This window comes from Pundamilia nyererei, unplaced genomic scaffold (assembly GCF_000239375.1).
Source record: "Pundamilia nyererei isolate P.nyererei 1_Seehausen unplaced genomic scaffold, PunNye1.0 scaffold00006, whole genome shotgun sequence".
Taxonomy (NCBI): domain Eukaryota; kingdom Metazoa; phylum Chordata; class Actinopteri; order Cichliformes; family Cichlidae; genus Pundamilia; species Pundamilia nyererei.
Window position 1 is genome coordinate 4,726,569 of NW_005187407.1, and position 22,345 is coordinate 4,748,913.

Consider the following 22,345-nt stretch of genomic DNA (forward strand, 5'->3'; position numbering starts at 1 on the left):
GTATTTATTGTATTGTATGATTCCAGTGTTGGTTAGGAAAAAAAACAGCTCTCCAAACAGGTTCTTACAGAACCAAAGCAGCAACTATGCCTCACACCAGGACATAAGAAACTGCACGTCAGCCAGAGGAGAAATTATTAAGTCATCAAAACAAAAAGTGGAAAAGAATAAAATTAAATTGAAAAAAAAAAAAAGCATTTGAGACACTTTTCCCCATAGCAGCCAAATACATATAATATACCTACAAATATATCAAACAACAAAAAATAGGTTCAAGTTTTTCAAGTTTCTTAAATATATCATATCCAAACTACCCAATTCCAAACTTCAAAGTTAACAAAATTCAAGCAGTGCAATTTATGTATCAATTATTATAACAGCAATAATAACTAATATCGTACTAGCCTTTTAACTCAACCTTATGATCCTTGTACATAACACCCGAGTACAGCCTATAGTCTTCTCACTTGTCAGTACATGTTTTGTTTTTTTGTCTTTTGTAGGTGTTCACGTGTGTGTACTGTTACAGAGTTTGGATTTTGAGAGCAGCCCTAAATATTGGCCCTTTTGTGACCATTTCAGTGACAACCTACACAGTAGCTTCATCCTTAGTATTTAGAATGGGGATACAAGTGGCTTATGCACTTCATGTCAAGCTATGATTCTGGTCAAAACAAGTTCAGGCATGAGAAAAAAACAAAAACAAGAAACAAAACAAAAACAGGAGACCAAAAAATATAATTAATTCAAAATCCTATTGGCAAACCACAAGCTGGAACATCAGGAGAATCATGAAATCCCTTTTCATTCCCACTGGCAATCACTACCACTTTTTGTATTTGGGATTTCCACAGCCTACCTTGAAACCACCAAACCTAGGGCCACACAGCACGACAACTGCTCTTCTCTAAGCACCCACACTAGTTAAAGCAGTGGCACTCGCATCAACCCCCTGCCCCCCCTCCCAAAAAAAACATCTGGTTTTTTTTTTTGTTTTGTTTTTTAAACTTGGAGAATCTTCACAAATTCACAACTCTTGATTCGTTTCCTTTACTTCCCCCTCTATCTGTAAACAGGGAGGCGGATGTGTGCATGCTGGTGGTCTAAGAGACGTGGCACAGACACAGTCTCGTAGCCTTTGCCAAGCATCTGCTCCTTGATGCAGGGTGGGTGGATGTCGTTGATCAGGTACTCCAGAGACTGCAAGCTGCTGCTCAGCACAGACGTGTTGCACAAGCTTTTGCTGGGCAGGCTGCAGCACAAACCTCCCCCGCTGTCTATAGCAGGGTGGTGATGGTGATAGTGGTGATGGTGGTGAGGGTAGCCCATCTCTCTGTGCCCTGTGGCCGGCCCTCCGGTGGAGGTGCCCAAAAGCTCCTGGGGATTGTAGCAGTCACTGTCAGGTGTCACCAGCACGCTGTTCCACGGTGGCGCAAAGTACTGACCCACTGAGAAGTTTCCGTGCATACCCACGCAGTTCAAAGGGGAAGAGCTGACTTTGTCCAGCCCGCCTCCTCCACTGGCACTGGCAGTCAGGTGGTAAGGTCTAGAAGAAGAGGAGGACACCTGGGCACCCATAATCCCTCCTCCTGGAACACAAGTTTCCGGGGACTTGCTGATGGCGCCCCCTCCTCCACTGCCTCCACTGTACATGCGGAGCACAGCCTGTTGCTGCTGCTGTTGCTGCTGATGTTGCTGCTGCTTCTGCCATAGTATGTAGTCCATACCATCTGCGTACACACCAGTCTTCATCGCCTCTGAGTTCTGAGCCGGCAGCCCCTGACCTGTATATACCATGTTAGCCTGGGGACCCATTCCTACCACATAGCCTCCACCGGAGGAGTTAGAAGAGACCCCCATGACAGCCGCGCCCTGCTTGGAAGGGCTGGAATTCGATGGTGCGGTGGCAGCCCCTTGACACACCTGCTGCAGAGCCTGGGCCTGGCAATGTTGGTTGATCTGATAGATGATGCTCTGAATGGAGGGAAGGTTGGATTGCGTGGGCAAGGCCAGGCCTCGGCCCCCCGTTACAGGGATCACTGAGCCAGCTACAGTGACATTTGGGGGCACTGACAGTCTGGGGCCTTCTGGAGGCTTTGAGGGCCCAGTGTGGTATACCATTTGGCCATGGCCACTGGCTAAAGTGCTACTACTAGGGGGCGGGTATGGGGCAACAGCTATGTGGGCTGGAGAGAGCTTAGTCCGTCTGCCTTCGGAGTTCTTGAGAACACCTTTTGAAGAGACGAAGGTGGATGTTGACGATGATGACGATGACGAGGAGGAGGACTTAACAATAGCAAGGAGACCCTGGTAGCCCCCTGTGTGGAGGTGTGGGTAGGGACTATAGCGTTGGCCTGTGGTGTCATATCCATTTACAGTCCGGTTAAGGTGCTTGTGCTGGGGAACCCTGATGTTGGTGGGGAAGATCTTGATGGACAGCGGGCTGTTGGCTGTCTTCTGAGCATAGGCATCAAGTTCTGCTGCAGTGGGGTAGCGAGGGGAGTGTGTGGGCACTACTAGTTCACCTGCAAGACACAAAAAAGAAGAAAAAAAGAATGACTGAAATGAACAAATGCCCGTAGAAGAAGCGAACAGCAGACCTGGGGTTTAATTACCAGAAATATCAAAGAGCCTGACAGCAATGGCATTCACAAAGCCGGGTCAATCAATTGTAATAACCACTGTTCTCCTGGAATAGTAAGATCTGGCAGCAGCACCACGGCTAGATTGAAAGCAGGTTAAAAGATGTCATCGTGACACAAGAGCAGGCGAATAACACAAGATTACAAACAGCAGAAACACTTCAGAGCAAACCCACACAGAGTTTGAAAATTGTAAATGAGGGCTGGCATTCATTTGCGTTCTCTCTCTCGTCCTCCATCTGAGCTTTCCTCCCATCTCATTTTCTCACCCTCCTGTGGAAGTTCATCCCTAGACAAATGGATCTTTTTAAAAACTCATTCTGTCAAAGCCTGGTACCTTAGGCGCTGTTAAATCAGTGCATTGTGAAATTAATTCGGACTCTCTTTAGCATTGAATTGGGTTAGCCTTGGATACCAGGCAAGGAGGGATGAAGGGGAGGGGATAAAAGCTTGTTTAATTGCAGTGGCACATTTGAGATTTATAAGTGCTATCACTTACTGGGTCTTACCCTTGGCCACAGAATTTTCACATTTTTTATTCAGTCCAGGAGTACATGAGAGGCCCTAGCAAAAACCTATTAAAAATCCATGGGGAATTAGTAGCCTGGTTAAGGTGAACTACATGAGAGCAGAGCCAAGTCCAGAATACTTGAGTGATATTTTTTTTTTTTGCTGAAAGTATTTGTTAAAAAGGCAGAAAAACATAAACTCAGTGATGAAATAAATCAAACATTAGTTTTACAAATGGTATGCTCATACGTGACAATGAAATATTTCCAGTATGAGGTTAGAGAAGTAAAAAGCGGGCCTCCGTATCCTTGTAATATAAATTGATGTTACAAAAACTACACAAAAATGCTTGATTGAACAGGAAAAAAAGATAAATAGACGCCAGTATAGCAAATGTTTTCCTCTTACTTTACGTCCAAATTCTCTCTAAGGTTTGACCAGTGAAACCACTCATTTCAAAAATCAATTGGACACTGGTGTTGAGTGAGACTGGCGATGGTCCTCGGTCATTGAACCAAGGGTTGGCCATTGTGAACTGAGGTGGCAAACAGGAAAAAATGCAATTTCTAAAAACCCCACCATGTGTCATTGTTTGGGGGGGGGGGCTGGGCACGGAGGTGAGGCACTGCAGTGAGATTGGATTTAAACAACATTATTCAGGCAATTTCATGGCTACTTAGCTCAGTGCAACAAAAAGGGTATGGGGGTGGGAAAAGAACTCAATTTACAAGCAATATATCAGCTGCCACAAATGACTTGCAACCCCTTCAAAAATGACTTTTTTATGCAAAAGCTAACAAAATGCACAAAAATTTAACTGCCATAACTGTGCCGTCAGCAAATGTCCTGGCGACCCAAGGCAGTCTGCAGGGTGCAGGCTGTGACTAGGACTCACTCCATTTGCTTTCCGATTGCAAAATCATTTTAAAGAGACTCCACAGCCAAGTAGTCACAATTCTCATTTCTTTGCTCCCATTACAGAAAGCATGGGGAGTTCATTTCAACAACCCTATGGGTCTCCAACTGTGAAAATGATTAAATCCACAAGATCCATATCATAAAAGAAATAAATTGGGAATTTAACAGCAGACTGGAGAAACTGTGAATATTCCAAGCCAAATTTAGTGCCTGAACTATTATACGCGTGTTGTTTCATCCGACAGGCAACATGCTTTCCAGACCAGAAACTCTATGGCATCAAATTAGGCTTTAAATTTTGTAAAAGAAAGAAAAAAAAAGTGCTGACATTAATTATTTAATTTTAATTTAGAGTGTCATTCTAATGGGCTTGTCTGAGTATGCCAGGCTAGCCTATCTAAGATCTAACCAACCTTACTGAGGCAAAGCCCTGCTTCCCTGGTGACAGCAGTGCCATTTGCTTTGATGTTCTGACTTGCAGAGGAAAACTGACAGAAGACTTATTTGCTCAGAAGAAAAAAACATGCTCATTTCAAAGCACATTGCTGGTCCACATGCAAATGGATGGCAGCATTTTTTCTGATCATCTTTACATGAGGGCAAAAAAACATCTTTGATCATCACATGGTCTAAATGAGGAAAGATACTTGGCTTTCAGGCATATCAAGGGCCTGTGCCCTGCCGCCCCTATAAGCCCCCAGCTGCAGTATGCCCATCATTCCACCTAATTACTGCCACATGAGGAAAAAAACTATAAAAACAGCCAGGAAATTCATTAAAGGGTGGCTAATTCTATTCCTTCTCACTGACTGAGCCCATATTTTCCATGCCTGAGCCTGCATTTCTTCTGAGAGAGAGAGAGGAGAAAGCCTTCTCCCTCCGTCTTTTCCCAGCTTGGCCCTTGTTTGTCAATAGGCAGAGCCTTTGGCACACCAACCTGGCATCAAAGGGTTTCACACTTCACAGGCCACAGGGATTAGAGGCCTTTCAGGCCTACAAAACCCATCTCAGCTCCACAAAGGCTTCCGGTTATTAGAACCCATGGGCATAAAGGAAGAAGAGGAGGAGGAGGAGGCAAATGAGCATCTGGATGCTTCTGATTCTGGCTTCCTCTTTAAAAAGTTCCACGGTAAAAATTTTATAGCAAAGTTGATTACAGTAACCTAAGTATGGCCACAAACCAGAGCATATTTCACTCTCATACACACATTGTTATTCACACTGTGTGTTTGATGTGCGGGGTCTCTGCATTTCTCTCCTCCAGAGCAGTAAGTCTATAAGTGAGGACATGGAGGTTAAAGGAGTGAGTCTCTTTTTAGGCTGGCGCTCTGTGACTTATTGGTTTAGGCTGCAGTAGATCATAGCAATGAGCAGCAGCATACAGATGGTGCGGGCTGATAAACACCCTCTGAGGCCGCCAGTACTGCCTCCTTTGTGCGAGTCCTTACCTCCTCATAAGGTGGGAGGGGGGGTTTCCTGCACCTGTGCACACTCTCTAGCGTGGTCGTGCATGCAAACATCATGCAGAAAAACAGGGGAAAAAATGGGGGGAGGCACATTCGCATGCATACACACACCTGCATCGGCAGTTGTGTGTCTCATTTGCCATCAGTGGAGCATGTTGTTATCCTCTGCTCAGCGCTCTCTCATGAAATGTAGGGCAGGGACAACAACAGGTGCCTGTGCGGGCGACAGCCTGCAATGCCTCCTGGGCTAAATGCTTCACACTCGCTTCATTTCAACATGCGACAGCCTTGTAAGGATTAATTATTTCCCCTGGGGATGGAAGAATATGCTATTTCCCTTCCTGAGAGCAGGAGGCTATGTGCACTCACAAGCACATGAAATAGCTCACAGTAAATGAACAGCAAAACCTGGGCAAGCGCTGCTTTGAAAAGAAGTAAGAGCGGAAAAAAAACTTTCACATGAAAGGAATGTAAACAAACCAAGCATAGTGTGATTGAACTGCATTGGAGATTAGATAAAAGCTCAGGCAAACACATGCATTAGTACTGAGAGATCACGCGCCAGGGAGCGGAGATGGCAGGGAGGCAATTAATGGGCTGACCTTCGTCCTTAATCACCCAGTGCCTGGCACACAATGCCCATGTGTCAGAGCAGCACATCTCTAAATGCCACCCCTCATTAGCACGATGCACGCCGTGAGAGAGGGGCTATCTGTGCAGTGCTCCACTCTCCAGCGGTCAGACAGAGATAGCAAGGCAGGGATTGGATAACATGGCAGCACAGCACTGAACTGAGCTGCAATAGGCCATGATATGATCTAGAAATCCCATTTCACTTGGAGGATGGGCACTCTCCTTTCTCTCCATTTTTGATTGGCATGAAACTCCCCAAGCGCAACGTCCTTGGTGTACCCGGTGCTGTCACTGTGATTGCGTGTGTGCTTTTTGTGTGATTGCTCTGTGTGTGTGTGTCTGTGTGCATTTGGTGAAGGGGGTACCCAATTCTGAACACTCAATTAACACTCCTTTAATTAGCCAGCAGTACATTTTGAATTCTGATGAACTAATTTTCTTGGTGTGACGGTGGAAGAGGCGGCAGAGGGGGGAGGCCTGGTAAAGATGAGGTCCACTGGGTACAAAACAGCAATAAAGAGGGAACTGGTTAGATTAGACTGTAAAAAATCCATTAAATTCTGTGCACTTCTTCCAAGTGAGAGGTCAAATTGTGTTGATCACAAGAAGCAAAGGCAGACAGAGAGAGTATGAGAGCATGGAGTTAGGTGAGGTGAAAAGAGGAGGGGTAGCAGGGGAGAGGAGCAAAAAAAAGGAGAGGAGATAGGGAGTCAGAGGCTGTGCGAGAGTGCAGCACCAAATCCAGAGGACCACGAGAATGCTTTGCATTTTAATTAGAGGTTTAAATGAATAAGCGGAGGAAAAAGTCTGAGAGAACTGCCTGAGATGCCCTTGCTCCCATTTATTAGTGTTCCAAGTGTTCTAAAATTATGAGCAGGTTGGAGAAGTTTCTTCTTATTAGCGGAGAAAACGCTCCAAAACATCAAAAAGCCCTCAGCATTTCCTCACTCACTCCTGCAAAGTCTACGTCCCTACTTACCACACGCTTTGATCCCCTCTGACCATGCACACTGGTGAGCAGGGGAGAAGAGCACTTGTTTAGATGAAGGAAGAGGACCATTTGGTTGAACTGCAATTAGGTTTTCACAGAACAACGAGTGTGTGTAATACACTCAGACTACGGCCAAACAAACAGAGCAGCCTGTGATGAGGTTAGGGCAAACTACAGGAACAGAGATGACCAGGAAGACGAAAGAAAGCGAGAGGTCAGTCTTAGTTCAGCACCCGCTACTTTCGCTGGGAACCATTTCCCCTCATAATGACAGTCCACATTAAGTAAAAGCACGTCCTCGAAATACTCAGCATATATACCGTAAACCTATATGCACTCATGTGTGCTGGGCCTCTTTTCTTCGCCTTTGCTCTTCATTTATCTGGGTTGTCTTTTTGAGGACTGGGCTGGCGGGATGCTCCTTTTCCACACTCTCGCAGCCCATTCCTGCACTAATGTACAGTCAGCCATTAATCTCACTGTAATAAATTTATTCAAATTAATAATTCATGGCAATTCAAATCCTTCACATCACAATCTCCCAGCTTGGAAAAGGTTTGACCTGTCAAGCACGGGGCAGGCTGAACAGCATTGTCCCTTGAAGGAACCCTTGACCTGTGGCTATTGTTTATCTCTTAGCAGATAGAATCAGCGTCCCTTAACTTGCTGTAAAAGGATGGGCAGGCTGGGGAAAGCCAGAGGCAGCTTCACGTCCTGAACAATACCTGCCTTGTGCTAATGGAGGTGTCATCTGGCACAAGGCTGATTAGTCAGCGATTACAGCCAGGCCTCAATTGCCGTGACAACTGCTGCAAACACAATGGGCCCTGATAGAGCCAGCTGTTTGGTCCTCTGCAATTAACCCTGCATCCCACTCGTCTCCGGCAGAGCGCTGCCTCTAATTGACTATCGGGCACACAAAGCAGGGGCTTTCGTCCAGACCCCCTGGACATAGACCCCCGCCCCTCTGCCGAGGTAGAGATGATAATAATAGAGGCGTCCTGTGGACTCAGCCGCCAGTCAATCAAAGCCTCGGTGCCCCACAGGAGCTTCCTGAGGAGAGGGAGAGAGCAGAGGAAGCTCATGTATGAGCCACTGATCAACAGGGTAGAGCAGCCTTGCAGGGGGGCAGACATGTTGAATATGCCCTCAACCAAAGTACTAATCAATTCAAGTGCACGTGAGGGGAAAGGAAACCCTGCTGCTTGCTTGATATCAAAAAAGCTTTTTTTTTTTTTTACAAGCACTCATCTCTCTCTGTTCATCTCAAGGTTGATTTTCTGTGCAACAACACAGGGAAGGAAAAAAAATCCAGGCAATTATTTGTCAGGCCTCTGCTATCTATAATTGCAAAGATAAAAATCAATCACTGCAATGATTTCTCAGAGGATAGAGCTGTCTGAATTCAGCAGCTGCTTGTGTCATCACAATCATCAAACAAATGCATATTGTGAGGCAGTGGAAACAAAAATGTGCTCACCAGATAACTCTTTTCTAAATACTTCATGACTTATTGATTGGATGTTTTTTTAATACGACTTTGTTGAATCAAAATCGGTTTATTTAACGCAGCTTTTTGTTTCCAGTTGCCGTCACTTTATCAAACATCGCACACAAACTTACAAGAAAATTATTTCTCTAATCAAATTAATTTCTATGTAAATAAAAGCAGTAGCTGGACAAGATATTTCAACAGGGGATACCATACTGCACTGCATATTGGGCTTTTAACCTGCCAACATGTTTCACAAATAGCAAAGCGGATAATGAGAATGTTAAAGCAATCTGCACACTGATCCTTCACAGGCACGCAGGCATGGCACCATGTCAAAAATGGATTTCATTGTTAAAATAGATTTAAGCAAAACTTGGACAAAACTCCCACATTTAATCTTTCATTTCATTAAAGACAATCTCATCCAAGATTTAATCTATCTATTTTCCACACAAGCAGATGGAAGAAATACTAAACTGAAAGACTAATCTGGGCTTCCTCCTCACTGCAGCATGAGGTCATTTGTTTAGCCTGCAGTGAAGCGGCACACGTGTGCGGTAAATACAGTACGCTGATACAGAGATGGGGTCCACAGGTACTGGATAACAGTGAAAAGGAGCAGCAGAAAAACAGAAATGTTTTTCACTTTCTGTTCCGCATGTTGTTACACGTTTTTTTTAATGTTTTACATATGCGGCTAACGTGTCCAAATCAAAACTGCTAATTGGATTTCTATTATAAAGGTTTCTACCAAAGAAATGTGAAATATTATACCATCAGGACACTGTCGTGTTTACATTTTCTCATTAGAATTTATCTCCAAAGCCAGATGTTACTGAATCAGCTATGAAAATTAATTAGCTGGTTTGATGTGGCAGCCTCATGCTCCTTCTAGACAGACCTGGCTTTTATGGGCTGTAGGGGAAATTACTGAGAACTGATTGATCCTGAAGGACTCCTCTGTACACATGGCCTGCCAGCCAGACACACACACACACACACACACACACAGATCCCACTAACAACTAATTCTAATATTTTACCCTCTCGATGAAACTGATGTTTTTTCTCTTTAATAACATCAATAGCAATTCATCAATAAAATCCATAAATCAGAATTAGCTGCAAGCTAACTGATTTCTTATTAAAAACCACCAAACAGGTGAATAAACACAATTTAGTCTGAAAAAAGGACAACTCTCAGCCTGAGTGTGTTGACCTCTAAAACCCACCACTCTCTGAAATAATAGCGTTGCCCTCTGACCCATAAAAAAACATTGACTCTCCCTCTGCATGTCTTTGGATCTTTTTTTCACCGCTTTCTCTTGTTTCTCCCCATCCTTTTCATTTCTTTGTGCTCCTCTCACGCTTCATCCCCCTCTCTGTCTTTTCATCCTCCTCTCCGTCTCCTCTGTCTCTTCATCCCCCTCTCAGTCTCTTCTGTCTCCCTCTCTGAGTAAGTGAGTTTCATCTGGGGTGCTTGCCGGGCGAAATCACCTCAGGGCGAACACTTTATTATCTGTAGTCAAAGCGTCACCACAAATACCATTCTACACACACAAGTGTCACTTTCCATTTGTCTGCACTCTGGCTGCATTAGCAGAGCCTTGCCAGCCCAGAGCCTCATCTCAAACGCACCCAGCAGAAGAAAACTAACAGCGTGGGAAAGCACTCGCCCTGCATTCCTGCCCCATTAACACCACTGGCAGCACCAGAGCAGACCTGCTGCCTCTCAAAGGAATTAAGACATTATTATCAACACTGACCTTTCTGAAATATCTTACAATATGACAAGCTATTTAGGCAGGAGCCTTAGAGTCTAGGGGAAGATATCTTAATGTGCATGAAAGGGAACTAAGCAGATGAGCCTCCCTTTAATTCAGGAGATCACTGCACATGTTAATTACTAATGATCTAGCTGAGAGTCTGGTCAACACAACACCAGTGGGTAGTTTAGTCCTCTTTGAGCCGCAAAGGAATGCAGGCCGGCAGCAGCCGTGTCAGGCCTTTTGTAGGACACCCGTGCACCAAACAAACAGAAAAACTGGGGCAACATGTTTACCTCACACTACACGCTGAATTTCATAAACAACAACAACAACAAAATTAATTTAAAAAAAACAACACCCAAACAAAAAGAACAAGCTCTGTGTTTGTTCCCATGACAGCCAACACCACAAAGAAAAAAAAAAAAAGGCATTTCAATGGAAAAATAACCGTCCTGAATATTTCACACTGTGAAGAGAGCTGCTCACAGCCACAGCGTCATTTCAGGAACAAGTTTCACCAGGCTCTTTCCATTTGCAATAATTTATGGGGCTGGATGGGCAACATAATAGATTAATGGAAAAAATAACTATATTCATCGCAAAAATTGCTTTCTGTTTAATAATCAAGGCCTGCCAAAGGGCTTAGTTGAGTGCACGGTTCTGTATAGAAGCAGGTTCTGTGATGAGCCAGCCCTCAGGCCTGCCTGGGCCACCCTCATTGTGCATACAGCATGGTCTAGAAAGCAGAGCTTTATCAGCAAATACCCCGAGTCAGCACAAGCAGCGGGGTGGTTATGTGCTGCGACTGGCACACCAGCCGATATTGTCATGTGCGATTAGGCCTGTGCTCATGAGCCTGTGAACTCATTCCTATGGCATCAAAGTCAACTCCACCTCCTACTCTCCTCCATTTACATCCATTCCTCTCTGCTGCCCTCTCCTCCTTCCTTCCCCAGGTTCTTCCCATTTTACATTCAGCCCTGCTGCTTCACAGCGTACCTTCAGTGAACCTTGTGAAAAGCTGTGCTCTGCTGAAAACAGATAGAGAGGGAGAATAAAACAGCAGGTTAAACTGGTTTGATTTCCAAAACAAATCTCGACAGCTTAATTAACTCCATCCAAAAGGGTCATCCACAAGTTAGAGCCAGCCAGAGCAACAAAGGAGCAGACGGCTCCAGTTGTTTTGTTTTGTCTTGGTACACCTCTCCAGATGACAAGGCTGATAGAGAGGAACAAAACACAGCTCACGGAAGACAGAAAGACAAACTATGAGGCCCGTTATGGGGAGACATCAGGAAGAGGAAACAGAGATTAAACCATTCAGCGATGAGCCAGAGAGCAATGCGGGACACAGAGCCAAGAAAAAAACCCAACAAGCTAAAAACCTGACCTGAAAGATTTATGTCAGGCCCTCCTTGTTCTGTCTTTAAGAGAATATGCCACGCTGTGACACCATTTTCTCAAAGGGCTACATGTACAGCAAAGAGCCAGCAGCATTCAGAGTCATGCACAAACACAAATGGACACAGCAACAACACACACACAGTTTTGGAGTAAAAAAGAAAAACCCAGAGGTAAAGATCGTAAGCACATAAGCACAAGAAAAGGAACCAGTGCACAGAGCAGAGGAGACGGGGAGGTAAGGGAGAGAGAGCGGGAGAGAGATGGAGAGATGAAGGAAGGCTGGAGGGGCCTGGGCAGGCCTGTCAAACTGGAGGAAGTGCTGGTGCGCAGGCCTGCAGGTAAATGGAAGAAGAAAGGCGCCTGCAGGCTGCCTGAGGCAAGCCTGGGCCCTTCTGTTCTATCATTTAGGAGACAAGTCCTCCACTGATTCCCAATTAATATTTAACACTGCACAGACAACAAGGCAGTACACATGCCGAGGAGAGGAGAGGAGAGGAGAGGAGAGGAGAGGAGAGGAGAGGAGAGGAGAGGAGAGAACCATTGAAAGGACATGCATAAATGAGAACGTTGTCAAAAAGATTAATCAAAATTTGTAAAAGATTTAATGTCAGTGGAGTTTTTGAAGGAAGGATTTAATAGATGCAGTGTTCTATAATGTTAACCATCGCTTAAAGCTGAATGTTTTAATGTTTATTTTTCATCAATAAGGCTCCATCTTATCCAACTATGGGTCTGTGGTCAAACTTAAAAACTTGTTTTAAGTATTAAAGTTCAGTTCAACTGAATTCAGTATGCTTTATTGGCATGAATGATGCACAACTGTGTCAAGGAACCCCGTCACCAAAGCGACAAAATTAGTTTATATAGTTTATGTGGTAAGTTAGATCGATGACACCTTAAAGTTAACAGAGAAAATGAGATACAAATGCATTACAAGAACATTGTGAGTAGATCGTCACCCACTATCTTGCTGGCGAGATTCACCAAGCAGTCTGAGTGCAAGTGAAAGCACCATTAGATGATGTAACAGGTAGTGTAGAAGCAACATACTGACTGCTGTATGGTCTTCGCAGACCCATGGCTCTTATTCATTATTATTTAATAGATTCATTTTTATTGCATAAAAAGAAGTGACTATAGGCCACTACAAACTATTACTGATATCAAATTTGAGTTGTATTCTTGCAAGTAAATGTTTTGTTTCTTACTCAATGCACTCCTCTAAATGAAACCTGTATATTTGTATCACTGGCACCATCTGGTCACTGCCATGATCAATTTCCTGAGAAGCCACTTTCATTTGAAGACCAATCTGACAATCTGAGTTTGCAGATTGTCCTTTGAATTGTGATTGGTTAGGGGAAACTGATTCTTGGGGATAGTCTCTAAAGTCTTTAAGGAACCATGGAAGAGGGTTGTAGCAAGAGGTCTAGGATAAAACCTTAGGGTCAGACCATGGCGTCAAATCTTAAACTATGTAAGTAAATATTCAAATATGAAGATGCTAAAATGACAAAAATGGGCTTCATTAGAATGAGTAAACAGCAGACTGCAGTTAAATGTCCCAGTGGAGCAATGATTTGATTATTGTGCTGTGGTCAGTTTGCACTCCCATACTCTCTCTGCCAAAACCTCTGCACTGCTTAGGCAGAATGAAAAACCAAAGGCAGGAATGGTATTAAAAGTGCATTGCTGGTTCAAACCAAAACTACACAATGCTAATGGCTCTCTAATTTCAAATTGCTCACACATGACTTCTTGTGCATTTTCTAATCATGTTTACACCCTTCAAAGAACTTGTGCAATAACATACTGATCAATAAGTACTCTGTGAATCTCAATAATAGCTATGAGGTTAAAATGCGTTGGCTAATTCACTTAAAACTAAATGCTGGTGAATCCTCCAAAGAGGACTACTTTTATGCAAAATATTGCCAGTTTAGTAGAATTTAAGAGGGTAAATAATAATATCTTGATTTAAACTTTCGAATCTGCTGTAGTATTTTCATTTGGATGAAGCAACCAGACAGAAATAGAGCAATTAATGGCTTGAAGTCTGGTTAAAAAAAACGCAAACTTTTCTTCCAACTCGCACACTTTTAAAGTCCAATTACTGGACCAAAATTCCGTTTTTATTTTAAGTTTTGTTAAGACGTCCATGCTCAAAAACAAAATATCCTGCCAGGAGTGTGCCAAACCTCCTGAACGCCTCTCACAGCCAGGCTGTGCTGGGTTTAGCTTTATGAAGACACGATCATTTCCTGTGGGACAGCTAGAGCCTGCAGACACTCTCTGTACCCTCGCTCAGATCGTCCAACCCACCCCCACTTTCTGGCAGGCGAAGACAGAGGGTGTCGCTGCCTTGCACCTGGGACGCCCAAATGCCAGCTCGGAGGCTTTGGAACAAGGAACCTGTTTTTGAACCCAAGTCCTGCTGCGACCAAAACTACACCAGAGTCCCTTTTCCTCAAGCTCACCTCTCAAGGCAATAAGATTGCTTCACCCCCTGTGTTCACAGCAGAAGGCAGAGGGCAGAGGGAAGGCATGGCTCTGCTGGATGTCACCATCCGGAAATGATTCTCTGTGTGCCAGCAATCAGACGCCAACACGACAGAAGAGGCTGTGGTATGCATGAGGTAAGATATGTACAACTAATATCATATGGCCGTCTCTCTGAAATAAACTGCGACTCAAAATTCTCCGCTTTTCACAATCTAGCAATATTACAGCAGTGCAAATTACACAATCAGTGCAGCTATGCAAAGCCAGCGATTCCTCAAAATGAAACTGCATAAATAGGAATCGTGGATGAGTTATGGAGGAAGACGTGGATAGCTGTCAATCACCTTGCACTGTAAAAAACACCTCGTGACCTCTGCTTCCTTGCTGCAGACAGTGGAATAATGACAGTCTCTGTGGACCCTCTGTGGAATTCCAAATGGGAGTTAGAAATGAGGTAGTTCAATCAGCGGGAAAAGGTCAAGTGCATGCAGATTTGCTCTCCCTTGCAGTCTCCATTCCTTTTTTCCCAGTTTCGCTTTACACCCTCCAGCCCCCGCCACCTCCAGGGTACTGAGGCAATCAGGGTAAAGGCTGTTATTTCTGCTGCCGCAAGTGACCACGTTTAAATATTCAACTAAAAAAGTCCCCTCCCTCCCCTTTCTTGCCAACTCCCCCTTTTCCCCCTTGGATAGTAGTTGTTGAAGTATTGTGGTGCAATTTGATACGGCCAGCTAATTCCACTGTTATGTCTCGTACTGCCTCAGACAAGTGTGGAGGAGAGGTGGCAGCAGGTCATTACCTGAGCATATTTCCCTCCCAATGGCAATGTGGCTTAGGAAGAGAAGCAGCTAAAAGCAAAGAAAACTAATGGCTTTGGCAGCTCTGCCTGCAAAAGCATGGGGCTATTAGGAAAACTACAATCCCCAGGTGTACCTCTATGTCATGTCCTAAGGCTGTATGTGACAAGGCCAGGTTGTCTCTGTCGATCAAGCTGGAAGAAGGCCGAACCTGGCCTGACATAGCATGAACCTGGGATACCAAGCCTTCTGGGAATTTTTCATCTACACCTGGCTGATTGGCACCCCCGGGCCTCCCGGGTGGTGTCACACAGGGTTATGGTTGCAGGTGTGCTTGTGTAAATGTGTGTACACATCTCTGCTACAAGAAAAATTCTGGGCTGTACAACAGTTGATTGAAGAGTGGCTTTAGCTTTAAATAATAATTTAAAAAAGTAGCTTTATGTGTTTGACATAAGTAGAATTGCATTCATCTTTAAAGGAAAATCATTTTTGTTTTAATTAGGCTTAGGTGCAGTGACACCAAAAGTAATTATAAATCACCATTGTGTGCTCATGAGTCGCAACCAGGCCCTGTTGAGGTTAGAGACACAAGGGAACACCCAGGTTTAGCCCAAAGTCTGATCCAATCATTGGACAAATATGGGAGTGGCAGTAAGCTGTTTTGTTAACAAGGGTACTGTAGCATTGACAGCATGTCTGCACAAAATGTGCAAATATGCACACCCATTTTGACAACTGCATCATTACAAAATGTCATGCTGGCACAAACGCAACTGCTAAGGAATGAATAAACAAATTAAAACCTGCTGAAATTTGAAAAGATATTATTTTGGAAAATAGCCAGCAGAAATACCCCCATCAACTACTCAAGTGAAGGATTCTGGACCTGTTATTCTCTAGCTGACATGCGACAGAGTAATTGCTGTCTGGGCAAGAGGGGAGGCAGGGTAGTGGTGGGGGCTGCTGGGCCTCCTGTCCAGCCATCTCAGTGTTCACTGGACTGGTCCGCCTCCCGTTCCCCTCCGAGAGCGGGGCTTTAACGCTCACCCGTGTTCCCTGGACCTTCCGGACCACATCGAAGGATGATCAAGGAAAGGAATGGGTGGAGAGGGAGGTCACCACCGGCTGAGGGTGGCCAGGGTCAGTGGCATCCATTCACCCCTCTCCCCCTGCAGGGCCTTTCTCTCTCATCTGCCTGGATGGGTGCCCTCTCTGTGGGGCACAACACGATGAGAGGTCCTGGCTCCGCTGCCGTCTCTGCCTTTCATGTCTCCATATAGGGCAGTGGTAGATAGACGCGGAGGGGGAGGACAAAGGAGGGGGCAAGCTACAAATGTCACCCATAAGGGGGGATTTAATTAAAAATGACAGGGGCTGGCGCTGGAGAGTGCAACCACATATGTGCGGAATTTGGGCGCAGTGAAAGCAAGTGCCTATGATTTATAATTCAAGTAATGCTCCGCACTCCTTTTAATTCTACGGCCAAAGAAAAAAACTATCAAAAGGCTGCCCTGTGAGGCTAATCCAATATGATATTTTTAAGGGCAGGCGGTCAATAGCTTTTTGAAAAGCCAGCTTCTCTGTCTCCCTTTCTGCTTCTCTCTCTCTCTCCTCTACTTGTCTGTCTTTCCCCGTCTCTCTCTCTGCTCCTGCCTCCTTTCTCTCCCCGCTCTACAGTACCTCACCCCACCCTCCTGAGCACAGACACAGAGCGGGCTGTGATAATGGAAACATCCCGCTCTCCGCCTCCTGTTTCTCCTGCTAAGCTCTGTGCGCTTGGGGGAAATTGATTGTCTGGCGAGCCGATCTGAACGCTTCCAGCTGATGGTAGAGCCAGTTAAGTCCTTTTTTATTGAGGGTATGAGGGATTTTTAATGGGATTCAATGGGAGTCGCATCAATGAACTGTGCAGCCACTCGGCATCTGCATGCAGGGGCTTTTTCTAAAACCCTCCTCGCCCTCTTATCCCAATGCTCTGCCACCCCACCTCCACTTTCTCTGACACACACACCCACACATACACATGCAGACAGGTTTTTGTGTAAAGGAAAGCAGATGCAAATGACAGAGCTCGCCTCTACCTTCGCTGCCACGTAATCCCCCTCCTGCACTTTTACTTACTGTCCATTTCAAGGGTGTATTCTTATATTCAGCTTCCTGTTGAGAGCCCTGTCATTTTACCCACAAACCCTTTCCATTCTGGCACAAACTTGGCCACGACCAATCAGTCATGGGACCTGCTCAGCATGGTGACCGGAGTGTGCCCACTTCTGCAGCCAGACCCACTGTCTGCTTTTCTGCAGCCTTTCTAGGCCCGGACAAACAATTGCCTTATTGAGGCCAAGTGGTGCACGATGGTGGAAATCCAACACTTGCCTCCCCCTCCCTCCAGTCCAAGGACAGAAAGGAGGTTATTATGTTCAAACATCCTCATTATGAACCTCAAGTCAGTCACTGCGGTAGTCCTTCAATCAAAGGGTTTAACAGGTGGAGAAGGAGAGGGAGTGACAGGGAGAGTTAGACAGAGAGGGTCAGCGAGAGGGAGGGCAAAGGGAAAGCTGGAGACTGTTCTTTTTCTCTATTGATTTGAGTCCTGACTCCCACTGGCTGCTCTTCAATAAAGGACCTTGAGAGGAAGTGGGCTAATCCTGCAAAATTGGAAGTAGGGAATCGATTAAGAAGACTGCTGAAGACTCCTTCCATTTCTCTCCCTTCCTCTTCATCTTTACCTTCACTAATTTTATTTTCACAATTTCTCCTTCCCCCTCCCCCTTTCACTGTGCCTCTTTCTCTAAAACCTCATTAGCGATTTGTGGTTGGTTCACTAATCTAAAGAGCTAACCCTTCCAAATGCACCCAAGGCTTTGTTTATCTCTCTGTTCCTCCCTGTTTCATGCACATCTATACACCTCCATATCCACACAGACTAGAAAAAACAACAAAAAAAGTCTGAGTACATATATTATACAGTCACCTTTTTGTTTATGATTCTTCTCTCCTCTGCATAAGGAATTTGGAAAGTGATGCTGAGCTGAAGAGTAGCTAATTGGACAGTGAGGAGCTGAAAAAGAATTTGGGCAGTGCTTCATTTCTTCGCCAATCAAGAGTTTCAAGCCTTTCACAGGGCTAGGCTAGTTAAAGGCTTGATACAATGCTCCTCTGATGAAGAAGTCCAGATCCTTCTATTTCCACTAAGCCTTTGTAAGCTTGGGTAAAAACTGCAAGGTTAGTACTCCCCTGCTCTCCATCCGCCAGCCTTTTTAATCAGCTTGAGGTCGCTCGTAGCCCTGCCATGTAAACAAAGGCCAATAAAGAGTCTAGGAGTGTTAAATAAGCAGGAAAGACCTTTCCTCCACTTGTCAGACAAAAAAGGCTTATTCAAAGCTTCAGCAAAGTTAACGAGAAGTTCACCTTCCAGAGGCTTGACCGCTGCAGCTCTCTCTAATCCCAAACTGGTTAGAGCTAGTTTCGCCAGCACTCTTAGCGGTTTTCAGCCCTGGCTCATCTCTGTCCCTTTACACCATTTTGTGGGTGGACAGAGGGTGGTGCTCGGGAGCAAACAGAGCAGCTGTCACACTTTACATGCGGCCGGCACAACCAGGGCCAGACACTGTAAATGTTTACAGACCCTCAGGGTCACCCAGGGCCACTGAGGCACGTTAAACACTGTCTGTTCGGCCCTGTTGCCACGACTGCACAATCAGCACTGCTAAACAGCCTCCCTCACAATGAGTAGCCAAACAACATAGCATTCCAAGGCCTAAGTGCAAAGTGAATGAAAGTGTTTAGAATTCCTCAGAGTATTGAGAGAAAATAGTGCCAACAACAGAAACTGAAAAGTCTATTTTTCGTAACTTCTCAGTTAGGGTTAACAACAAGTTTCTGTCCTTCAGCATGAAGATCAAACACAAACGTCGTTCTCATTCCACTGCTTCAGGCAAGAATTCCTGACCTCCATCGCACCCTCTCTTTGTTAACTTACATTTCCGTCCAAGGGCTTGTGGTGGCTCCAGGGTCTTGCTGGCACACACTGGGTGCTGGGGTTGAGGGTTTTGCCTCCTCTGCAAACAGGCCAGCATGGCGAGGTGGGCACAGTACAACAGCCGGGGGAGTTCTGCGGCCAACCTAGAGTAGAAAAGGAGCAAGAGAAAAAGAAAAAGAGGAACACTGCAGTGAATTAAGCAGGATGATTCGAGGTCAGAGCTCCATGGCCGTGTCTCGTAAGGCTGCAGGAACTCACTCTGGGCTAGATGGGCTAGGTTTCTCACTCACGATTTAATTGGTAAAGCATGCCTACGGCTGCCTGCCCCTCAGCTGTGTGTTGAATGATAAACACACACCTGCATCGGGGCACCACAGTTGACACGGGTTCAGAGCACAGTCCAGGCCAGTCACTCTGCAGCTTCAAACAGCACATCCACAAAGCCATTCAACCGCATCTCCTGTCCATGAAACCATCGTCAAAACAAACACACGGGCTCACACACAAAGTAGCAATACTCAGGCACACTGAGACACATTCTTTCCAGGCCAGTGTGTACGTGGTGATTGATGGCGTTATCTATGGACAGCTAAAAAAAAAAAAAAAAAAAAAATGGGAATGCTGAGAAAACAGCAGTCTGCCTGCAACAACTTAACATGCAACAGCTCTGGGGGACTGTCAGGAAAGGCCTGGGGGGGACTGAGTGGTGTCTGCATGTATGTGTAGCCGTGTGTTGAACCGTATGGTTGCATGTGTGTGTGTGAGCAAATGCGATGGGCTAGGAGGGGGAGACTGCCAACCGTACATCAGGGCTAGTGACGGCACTAATCAATCTCCCTCTAGGCTATAAATCTCCAGCTCTACACTTCCATTTTTCCCCCACAGCCACCTTCACTCAGGAACAGGGAAGCAGTTGCTGCTAGTTTCTTCTGAAAAAGCCCATCCTAGTCCTAGTGGAAAGCACAGGACACAGTTTTACATATATTATGCAGATACAGGTTATCATTCATTAGAAACTTATGAGTGTCACGTAGCACAATGATGACTGATTACTTCTACTGGTTTTATAGGCCAGATGAAAACAGCTAAAGCAAACCGCTGAGGTTCCAGAAGTGATTTTATATGATAAGGATCGAGATTCACTTCACCATTGTTTACTCAGCGGATACCGTTCATTTCCTGGAACCACACGCTCTCGCTGTATTGAACACTTTTGCAGCCCAGTCTCACCTACAATGGATAATGGCTGTGTCTATAAAAAGGATTGTGGCCTTAATCTTAGCTCAGCCTGTGTTTGAATGTCTTGTCCAAAATGCATCAATATAAAACACTATTGTTTCCATCTGGGCTGGTCTCCTCTCATATTAAAACAAAGAACAGAGGCAAATATTTCATCTATGCTGTCAGCGCCAGCGTCTCCCGCCATGATGCGTGGCAGATTATTGAAAAATGATTTCTCATGCGCCTGTCACAGGCTTGTCCCCTGTTATTTATTTTCTCAGTGAATCACTAAATGAACATTTAGCCACCTGCCATCAGTCCATTACTTAGTTTTATAGATTATCATTTTAATATGAAAGAATGCAATTACAATGATTACAAGATAAATTAATGGCAGCAAAGCGCCGGCTCCTGTCTCATTCATTTAAAGAATAAAGCAAAACACAGACCAGCAGTGAAAATTGTCAAAAAATTAAACCAGTCATTGAAGAATCCAAACAAATCAAGCTTGTAAATGACCCAATGTTCCTGTAATATTTGACCAAAGTGAAAAACCATCATCTAAAGCAGGCTACGTTATGACAAACACTTACAAAGTCAATTTTGTAACTTTTATTGAATATCTGTGACAATGACTTCCAAATGCACAAATGCAAATTTGTGCTACGTCATCTGGCCTTAAAACAGAACATCCCCGGCACAGTTTAGGTGAAAAAGAGGAAAATTATAGACAAAATCCTTCCTCTGAGTTTGGCAGTAATTAACTTTCGATTTGTATTTACAGGTGTATTTGTATAAACTTGTGAAATTCCCCACATATATTTTACCTTTTAAAAACAGGAGATTTAAGAAGTGCATCCAAATGTTCTACAGCCATTTAGCTTTTCGAATGATTCAAGCAAAATTTGATTAGAAGTGTGAGGGTGGAAAATGCAGAAAGGAACTACGATACGCAAACACATCTAGCTGCCTGTAATTAACACTGAATGACTTCCCTGGTTTGAATAGGCAACGATCAGAAACAGGTGTTAAATGCATCCTCCCCGCCCAGAATGCAGTCTTTCACCCATAAAAAGCCTTTTAAAAAAATAAAAAAATAAAACAGTTTTAAAGAAATTACATTTGACCTCAGACCCCGAGGCTTGTATAATGCACTTAACACTCGCATGTATTTTTAAAGCATTTTAGAAGCAGCACAAAACAACTCTTTTAGCCTGTCGGTGTGAAAAGGGTGTTCACTAAAAATGCATCTCTCTAATAAATATGAGTAAACTGAATCTTTAGACTCCGAAGACTCCACTCCCTCTTCCTCTCTCACACACATTTGCAGTGAAGAGAGGGGCCACTCTCTGTCTCGCCAGGTGCTTGAGCAAAAAAAGGTCGCTTGCAGTGCCATTTCCTCTCACACACAGGCAGGCCTGGCCTAAACACACTGGCACTTTGAGCTCATTACTGGCTATTCACATAATCCTTTCTCTGTGTCCTCGCTGTGAGGATACTAATTTCACAACAAGCCCATCCTCACAGTCCATTTGTTCAAAGATAGTGGTTGAGAGAGTGGAAAGGGACACATGGTGTAGATTGAGACTAAAAGCTAGTCTTAACGGGGGATACCGCCACCGCTTTCCCCTCTCTGAAATAAAAGACAATCGTCTAACTACCCTCCATTTTTCTCCATTTGCTGCTCACCAAATGTATTCGGAGGCATTATACTTGCTGAAAGAGACCCTCTTTTTTTCAATTCAATTTCAAGAACCAATTTTCCCCTATTATTGCCGTTAAGAGAGAAGCCGAAGGTGCAAGTCTTCAGCTTGTTTGTCATGTCCCTCTTTTCCCCTCATCTCCTCCCATTAGGTTATTGTACTACTTAGCAGATGTCTATCAGTGGCAGGAAATAATCTCCAAACTAAAACCCTGTGATCCATCGTCCAGCTGCCCAAAAAAACAGCCTGTCTTCCTGAGGTCAAACCCCGTGGAGCTGCTGAAGAATGTGCGAGCACACACACTCACTG

The 22,345-nt window shown here is 44.7% G+C and overlaps 1 protein-coding gene across 3 annotated transcripts in view; it reads right to left on the minus strand.

The window, feature by feature from the left end:
- fam222aa (family with sequence similarity 222 member Aa) overlaps window positions 1–22,345 on the minus strand; it is a 51,500-nt gene continuing 29,155 nt past the window's right edge. For all 3 annotated transcript variants that reach the window (XM_005722211.1, XM_005722209.1, XM_005722210.1), the window contains exons 2-3: window positions 19,113–19,255; window positions 1–2,525 (exon numbers count right to left, since the gene is read on the minus strand). In XM_005722211.1, coding sequence (XP_005722268.1) covers window positions 1,063–2,525; window positions 19,113–19,209 — 1,560 coding nt within the window. In that variant the 5' untranslated portion in view covers window positions 19,210–19,255 and the 3' untranslated portion in view covers window positions 1–1,062. The remainder of the gene's footprint in view (window positions 2,526–19,112; window positions 19,256–22,345) is intronic.